At 30.9% G+C, this 9,146-nt stretch overlaps 1 protein-coding gene across 1 annotated transcript; it reads left to right on the top strand.

Moving 5' to 3' along the window:
- The first annotated feature begins 286 nt into the window (after positions 1 to 286).
- On the top strand, positions 287 to 3,725 carry LOC137832039 (peroxidase A2). Its single transcript, XM_068640012.2, has 4 exons — positions 287 to 794; positions 989 to 1,180; positions 2,930 to 3,095; positions 3,173 to 3,725. Exons 1-4 carry the CDS (start codon positions 567 to 569, stop codon positions 3,652 to 3,654), a joined length of 1,068 nt encoding a protein of 355 aa, XP_068496113.1. The 5' UTR covers positions 287 to 566; the 3' UTR covers positions 3,655 to 3,725.
- The last annotated feature ends 5,421 nt before the right edge of the window (positions 3,726 to 9,146 follow it).

Raw genomic sequence — 9,146 nt, 5'->3', positions numbered from 1 at the left:
TCTTAAATGGTGTATTGGAGATTGCTGTTATGGGTACCAGCATTAGTATAATATTAGTAAAGTGTGTAACTCAAAATATTTTTTTTATCTTTGATAATTCTACCATAATTTTAACATAATTTAAAAAAATAACAAACAAAATATTTTAAAAAAAATTGATATAATTATAAAAATAAAAAATAAATTCTTCTGAATCAGTAATATAAAAACATTTTTTAAAAATATAAGGTGAAAAATCTCTCTGCTCAGTACTACTTTAACAAGACAAAAATAATAAAAAAGAGAAAGAGTCTGTCTCCATGTCTTATTGAGTGTGTGTCTGTGATAACTGCTGAGAACACACTTAAGCAAGCTGAGGCTTCATCGTGAATATATGAATCGATTATTATTAAATTTGAAACGCCAAATTTGACTTTTCTGATTAACCGGTAGCATGATTGAAAAATCTGAACCCACCAGCAAACGACCACGTTCCATTTTTCTTTTTTCTTCATCTGTCTCCTTAAATAGACCCTAAGCATTTGCTCACAAAAGCATCACATTCACAGTTCAAAACACAAGAAACAATGACCTCTTTCTGTGTTTTCTCAGTGAAAGTAGCACTTTGCTGTGTGGTGGTTTTGCTTGCAGCATCACCACCCTTCTCACATGCACAGCTTGATAACTCCTTTTACAGGGACACATGTCCAAAGGTGCATTCTCTTGTGCGTGAAGTTGTCAGAAATGTCTCCAAATCTGATCCTCGTATTCTCGCCAGTCTCATAAGGCTCCATTTCCATGATTGCTTTGTTCAGGTAAGTCTGCAGCATTCTCAATTCTTGCTTGGTTTCTTCACCATCCTTATATAGAGATATCATTATCATCTCTATTGAAAAATCTTACTAATCACTTTTAATAGTCAAACATAAACACTATTAGAGTGTAATGGTCTTAATCAAGTTTTATGCTGCTACATAATTGAAATGATGTGTGTTTATATGAGTATCAGGGGTGTGATGCATCAATTCTTTTGAACGACACTGCTACGATTGTGAGTGAACAAACTGCAGCACCAAATAACAACTCCATAAGAGGTTTGGATGTTGTGAATCAGATCAAGACAGCAGTAGAAAATGCTTGCCCTGGCATAGTTTCTTGTGCTGATATTCTTGCTCTTGCAGCTCAGATATCTTCTGTTCTGGTAACTGTGCCTATTTTCCTGCATTCAACATACTAACTAATATAGATTTCATATTAATTAATAATTTAATTAAAATAATATATACATAAACGATGCAAATCTCGCAGTAAAATCAAGCAATCCCATTTTTGGGGTTGATTTAGGAAGAGAAAAAATAATTATAAGAAAAGAAAGAAATTAGTGTTCAACTGTGATATAGTGCTGCTATATATATCTGGACAGTTAGTTGTGTAGTTATTGTCAAAACTTTGATGAGTCCTCAATAATGTGAGATATACACTGAAGCCTTGTGCCCAGGCCAAAAACTAACCACACGATTTGCAATATTATGTCTTTTCATAGACAAAAACATGATCTCTTATTTGAATATTTTAAAGACTCATGGCAAAGCATTATATACCCAGTGTTAAGAAATTGTTCATGGCAAAGAAAAAAAAAATTGCTTATTAAGATTAAAAAAATATATTATATAATCTAACTGTTTATAAGAAAAGTAACAAACCGGTTTTTTAGTTTTTATTTTTTGTAAGGAATTTATATAACTATTGTTACTTTTAACTGAAGGAAATAAACGAATCCAGATTTTAAATATCTCATTATATTTAATATTAATCGAGCAAGTTCGATGTTTTTTAAGGAAATTAAGGAAAATAAAAACATTAAAAATTAAGATAAATATAATTAAATATGAAAATATAAAATAAAACATAAACAATTTATCTCAAAATAAGCATTCAAATTTATTATATATACTATAAATATGGTCTCATCTTAAATTTTTGTTGGGAGGGGAGAATCCAACGAAATAATGGTCATAAGAGGCTGTTTCTTCCTGCACCTAATCTTCTTCTGCCACCTCCATACATAAGATGAAAATACATTTTTGTCCTTCTTGTCTCACCTCTATAGTAGTTTCTGGATTATGTAATTCGGAAACTCATTTGAAAAAAGACTTCTGGATTACATAATCCAGAAGTTAAATAAGACTTCCGAATTATGTAATCCAAAGAATAATCATGCATCTGAAAAATGGCTTTCGGATTATGTAATCCGGTAACTAATTACAAATTTGAAAAATGACTTTCAGATTACGTAATCCGGAATATTATAAAGGGGTATATTTGGAAATTTGAAAACTTATGGAGGTGAGAGAAGAAGGTATGGAGGTGCAGGAAGAAATAGTCGTCATAAGATTATGATACTTCTTTATTTAGGCTTGGCTAATTAACTACCTTTGACCCTTCAGCCCAAGTCGGTAGATATAAAGCCCACAGTTTTAGATATGTTCAAGGCTTTGCTATTCTCATTATGCTTGTGCTAAGTTCACCCCAGTTTTAGAAAAATATATTGATAGGAGTATATCTTAAAGGAAACAGTATTGAGATACGTAACGGGAAAAAAATAGTGGGTGAACTTAGAAAAGCAGGGTGAAAATATCAGAGTCCTATGTTTATAGTATACACAAAATATATCTCCTTAAGTTTTTAGTTAAAAAAAATATAAATTTAGAGATAATTTTGTTCTTTTGATAAAATTTTACTGAATTACTTTTAAATATTTTAAAAAAAATCTTTTAATATATTTTTAGGAATTAAGTCAATATTAAACGAATAAAAATTTATTTACACGATTTTTTTTCTGAAATCACTTTCCTTTTTTGTCAATTTGATTATTTCATCTTCTTTTTTAGTTTGTGGATGTTTTGGAAAATTTCTTTTATCTTATCTTGTTTGTTTTATTACTTGTTAGGCTCATGGTCCTGATTGGAAAGTTCCTCTAGGAAGAAGAGACAGTTTAAATGCAAGTTTTGATCTTGCTAATCAAAATCTTCCTGGTCCTAATTTCTCCCTTGATCAACTCAAATCTGCATTTGAAAGGCAAAACCTTAACACAACTGATCTAGTTGCACTTTCAGGTATAATTTTTACATTATAAAAAATACATTTAATAGAGTTAGAGATGTGTATTACATACGTATGATTCATTTTTCAGGTGCTCATACAATTGGCAGAGCTCAATGTAGATTTTTTGATAATCGATTATACAATTTCAATGGCACTGGAAACCCTGATCCAACTCTTAACACAACCCTTTTACAATCACTACAAGCAATATGCCCCAATGGTGGACCTGGAACCAATCTCACCAATTTAGACCTAACCACTCCTGATGAACTTGACTCCAACTACTACTCCAATCTTCAACTTCAAAATGGCTTGCTTCGAAGTGATCAAGAGTTATTTTCCACAAGTGGTGCAGATACTATTCCAATTGTCAACAGTTTCAGTAGTAATCAGACTCTTTTCTACGAAAATTTTAAGGCATCAATGATAAAAATGAGCATCATACAAGTGCTCACAGGATCACAGGGAGAGATTCGAGCACAATGTAACTTTGTGAATGGAAACTCAGCTAGTTTGGCTACTCTACCCACCAAACAATCTTCAGAAGATGGTATCGTGAGCTCAATGTAAAATAAATTAATGAAAAGTATTTTACTAAATGCATGTGACATCAATGATCACTAATAAAAACTTTTACAAGAACATGCATGTATATGTTAATGGTGGATCGTAATAACCTTTATATTTTGTATTGGCTATGGATAGCTCCAACCTGTTTTTTTTGTAATATTTAGTAATGATAATTGATTTGTTTGCGCTCTACTAATTTGGAAGTGGAACTATTTTTAACATGGTAAATTTGGAATCCATCAATTGTTTTCAACAAGTTTTTTGTCGGGTTTCCGATGGGAGATTTAACACCAATGAGTCATCAACATTTTATATAAGAAAGTCACACGTCACATTCAACCCAAAACAATAAGGCAATGAGTAGTGGGTTTTCTTTCTTCTATATTGCTCTTCAGGCTTATTTCTATTCATTGAGGAATCAAACTCATACTTGAAATTCTAATAATCTACCCTTCAAGTACGAGTTTCCAACATATCGGTACTTCCCATCAAATAACAACGATAACTCACTTACATTGTAATTTTTATCACAATGGGATACATTTACCTGAAATCCTTTGTCAAGAAGACTTTTGATAAATGGAATCCTAACAAGACAAGATTCAACAACTTGCATGTTCATGATACGTTCACTGCACCATTTTGTTAAGGAATTAACTCACTTAAATTTATTACAAAGTGTCTACCACACAAATAAAGACGATAATAGAGAAACCCATAAACGCAATAGGTAAAAGAGGAATCAACCACTCACGTGTTCATTCCAAGTTCACACACCATTTTAAATTCATTATAAAAGTGCGATGAGCATATATTTATTCACACTCAATAACTTTAATCTTGAGGTCATCTGACCACTTCTATAGTATCATCTATCTAGCGTTAGACAGGTCTACGCTTGAATCATATTAATTTGACAGCAAAATGATAGCTATCAAAGTGTCTACCATGCAAATAAAGATGATAATAGGGAAACTCGCTAACATAACAGATAGAAGGTAAATGTAAGAGGAAGAATACAAAATAATCACACACAAAAAGAACATGGTTCGATTGAAGAATTTTGTAATCATATAAGGATTGTAATCTTTTGAAACCTTCATCACCTTCACATATCCTTGTGCAATCTTCTCTCTTATGAAATGCAACTGAACATTAACATGTGTTAGTTCTTTCATGGTAAACTTGGTTCTTAGACAATTGTATTCGCTACTAGTGACACAGTAGAGGGTGACAACCTGATCTTGCACCTTCATCTCTTTGGTTGGGCCCTTCAACCATAAAGTTTCTTTCATAACTTTTTTCATGATAATGTACTTTACTTTAGTGGTTGAAAAAGTCACTACCTTCTGTAAATTGGCCTTCCAACTAATAGCAGGATCATAAGCTCATGAGAGACTTTTTTTGGTGTGTAAACACCTAATAAGGTTCGAGTAAACAAATCATTCTATGGGATCATCTCTGACAGAATGTCTAGTTCCATCATAAATTATAACTCTTTCAAACGGCAATTTGAGTAATGGATAATCCATTTAAGATTTTACTAACAAGCTCACCAAGATTCGACATGAACTTGCTAACAATGCTCACATCATAGGTTATATCTTACATGACTTGTTGTTAGTAAGAAGAACTAAACCTCCTTCAAGTTTTGTAATCTTAGAATCGTAAACAATTTGGTGTCATATGAAATGAACATCCCAAGTCCATTGTCCATTCTCAATCATCACCACTACTCGACACCATGAGGACTTCTAATATTCATAATCGTCATTCAACAAAGCTATTTCACCAAATGTAGACAGACCATCTTACTATACCCAAATGCAATCCTAGCTTGCATCTTCATTTGTAGATTTTCTTCTTCATTGTTTTGCTTTGAATATCTTCTACGGATGATGAAGACTATTGCAGAAGCATGAATAATTGTAAAAATTTGGAAGAGATGAAAATTATTACTATGAGTATAAGTGAGGTTAGGTCAACACTTAGTTTCTAGAGTAAGGTTAGCCCAACAATACTAAAAGGATTCTAGAAATTTGTCTAGCAAGAAGACAACTTTAGAGAGAACTTTGAACAAGTAAAAGTGTCTCAATTGGACAACATTTCATTACTCAAATCAAAGTTAAAAATAATGTACAAGAGACTCTTACTTATAGGAGAAAGTCTCTTAAAACCTCTCAAATGAGAGTGTGAGAAGTGTGACCACCTTATTGGTGCAAATTCTCTCCATTAAGGAGAAGACATGTGGAACATCATGCCTTCCTTGCCTACCTCATGTCTTCCTTGCCTACATTTCTATTTGCATCCCTCTTTTACTATTTTACACCCTACTTTCTTTCCTATATACATTCTTCTCTACTTTAGCCCAAAATACAAGGCTTAAAACTTCCTAACTACTCTATACAATATGTACAAGGCTAAGAAGAAGAAAAATATTTTACAAGATCTTTAATAAGACTCGATCTTCGTTTATCTTCTTAGTCGAAAGTTTCGAGGTCGAATGGTTTTCGTCACCTAAATAATTTATCAATATTATTGGCCTTCTTTTTGCCTCTCTAGACAAAACCTTCTAGTATGACTTTCCTTATTTTCATCTTTGTGCGTCCTCAACTCAATCATTTTTCTACCTCCCCTATTTTCACTACCAGACAGTATACCATTTACTATAAAGTCATCTATAGCACTAGATGCCTTAACTTCAAACTTCTCATTCAACTCATTTGAGCTTAAAGTAGCATGAACCTCTTCCATAGAAAGAGACTCTCTTCCACTCAACAATGTTTCCTTCAAATGACCATACGTCTTAGGCAATGAACACATTTTTTCTTGTCATTCTTCGTCATAGATGACATCAAGCTTGGATTCACCTCTAAAAGTTTCTATGAGGCCTTGTTGAGCCAGAAAAGCACACATCTTCACATCTTCATCCTACACAATTCAAAATTGTTTGGACCAATAAATTTCATAATCTCATACTTTGTGGAAGTTACGTTGATTGATTCCACACTTATTATACCAATTATCAAGTTCTTCCGAAGAAAAATACAAAGAGATTTAATGCTAATAAACCATGAACATTTCATATAAAAAAAAATCAATACGTAACCTCTAAAAAAAATATATTAAAACAATGAATGTGTAAAACTTCTTTTTTACACACTATTCTTTAAGTTTATTTATACTTTAAATTTACATTTAAGTAAAATATAATAAAAAAAATATATATGAACATAAAATTATAGTAGTTGAAACCTAAGGGCGATCCATAAGTATATCCTATTTTTTTTATTATGTTTTCTCATAAATATATTATAATTTTATTTCACATGATCTTTTATTATATAAAAATAAAATAATAAAATATAATTATATTGAAATTATGATATAACTTTTTTAATTATATAGAAATAAATACGCTAAACACTTATAATTTAATTATATTAAAAGTATGATTTTTTTTTCAATCAATAGAAAAGTTTCTTTTTTTTTTCACTGATTTTTTTATTTTTTATTATACTAGTTTGTATTGTAATTTAACAATATTATTAAAAGTAATTTGGAAACAATTTATACTAAAGTAGAGAATTTCCCTTATATGGGATTAAAATTTAAATAGATATGAATTACTCTCGTAATTAATTTTAATTTTAATTTTTTAAAATTTTGTTATATTCTCTCATTGTGTTAACCTCTTTTTTCCAATCTTTTTTCATTATCAACAACCTGCTATAAGAAAGAAAAGGAGGAAAAGTAAATGAGAGGAACATAATTCCCATTAAATATCATTTGTGATATTCCTCGTTATTAATTAAAAAATATTAAATTTTAAATAAAGAAAATACTGAAGTAAGTGTAAAAGTATATATTTGTATACATGATATTGCAAGCATGCAATCTGAATAATATAATCTTCAAATATATTTCTTTCAACAAACAATCATATTATTTTCAAATAAATTTAAATATTTGAAATTGGAGATAGTTAGATAGAAATAAAGTTGAGTTAAGAAAATAATTTTCGAGAAAATATAATTTTCCCATCCAATTGAAAATAAAGTAATATAAACTCTGAAATAATGTTCAAAATTAAGCAATTTTTGCTATTATTATTTAAAGAAGATAAAAATAAATAAATTTGGAGTCCATAAACACAAGCTATGAAACCTCTTAAACCTAGTTTCTTTCATTTAAGATTTTGCTAACGAACTCACCAAGATTTGACATAAACTTGTTAATAATGCTCATGTTTCATGACTTGTTGTTAGTAAGAGAACTAAACCTCCTTCAAGTTTTGTAATCTTAGAATCGTAAACAATTTGGTGTTATATTAAATGAACATCCCAAGTTCATTGTCCATTCTCAATCATCATCACTTCTCGACACCACGAGTACTTTTAATGATTCATAATCGTCATTCATCATAGCTATTTCACCAAATATAGACGGACCATCTTACGAGACTCAAATGCAATCCTAGTTTGCATCTTCATTTGTAGATCTTCTTCTTTATTGTTTTGCTTTGAATATCTTTTATAGATGATGAAGACTATTGCAGAAGCATGAAGAATGGTAAAAGTTGGGAAGAGATGAAAATTATTACTATGAATCTAAGTGAGGTTAGGCCAACACTTAGTTTCTAGAGTAAGGTTAGGCCAACACTAATAAAAGGATTCTAGAAGTTTGTCTAGCAAGAAGACAACTTTAGAAAGAACTTTGAACAAGTAAAAGTGTCTCAATTGGACAACATTTCATTACTCAAATCAAAGTTAAAAATCGTGTAAAAGAGACTCCTATTTATAGGAGGAAACTTCTCAAAACCTCTCAAATGAGAGTGTGATAAGTGTGACCACCTTATTGGTGCAAATCCTCTCCATTGAGGAGAAGACATGTGGAGCATCATGCCTTCCTTGCCTAACTCTTGTCTTCCTTGCCTACATTTCTATTTGCATCCCTCTTTTACTATTTTACACCCTACTTTCTTTCTTATTTACATCCTTCTCTACTTTAGCCCAAAATACAAGACTCAAAACTTCATAACTACTCTATACAATTTTTACAAGGCCAAGAAGAAGAAAAATATTTTACAATATCTTCAATAAATCTCGATCTTCGTCTATCTTCTTAGTCGAAAGTTTCGAGGCCGGATGGTTTTCATCACCCAAATAGTTTATCAATGTTATTAGCCTTCTTTTTTCCTCTTTAGACAAAACCTTTTAGTGTGACTTTCTTTATTTTCACCATTGTGCGTCCTCGACTCAATCCTTTTTCTACCTCTTCTATTGTCATTCCGAGATAGTATACCATTTACTATAAAGTAATCTCTAGCACTAGATACCTTAACTTTGAACTTCTCATTCAACTCATTTGAGCTTAAAGTAGCATGAACATCTTCAATAGACAAAGACTTTTTTTCACTCAACAATGTTTCCTTCAAATGACCATGCGTCTTAGGCAATTTTTCTTGTCATTCTTCGTCATAGATTACATCA

The sequence above is a fragment of the Phaseolus vulgaris genome, chromosome 6 (genome assembly GCF_051622355.1).
Source record: "Phaseolus vulgaris cultivar YP4 chromosome 6, ASM5162235v1, whole genome shotgun sequence".
NCBI lineage: Eukaryota > Viridiplantae > Streptophyta > Magnoliopsida > Fabales > Fabaceae > Phaseolus > Phaseolus vulgaris.
The sequence above is the reverse complement of the archived record's forward strand: the minus strand, read 5'-3'. Positions and strand labels throughout refer to the sequence as shown.

Coding starts and splice junctions, on each gene's coding strand:
- LOC137832039 (XM_068640012.2), top strand. CDS start 567: ATGACCTCTTTCTGTGTTTTCTCAGTGAAAGTAGCACTTTGCTGTGTG. Junction 1,181..2,929: donor CTCAGATATCTTCTGTTCTG/GTAACTGTGCCT, acceptor ATTACTTGTTAG/GCTCATGGTCCTGATTGGAA. Junction 3,096..3,172: donor TGATCTAGTTGCACTTTCAG/GTATAATTTTTA, acceptor TTCATTTTTCAG/GTGCTCATACAATTGGCAGA.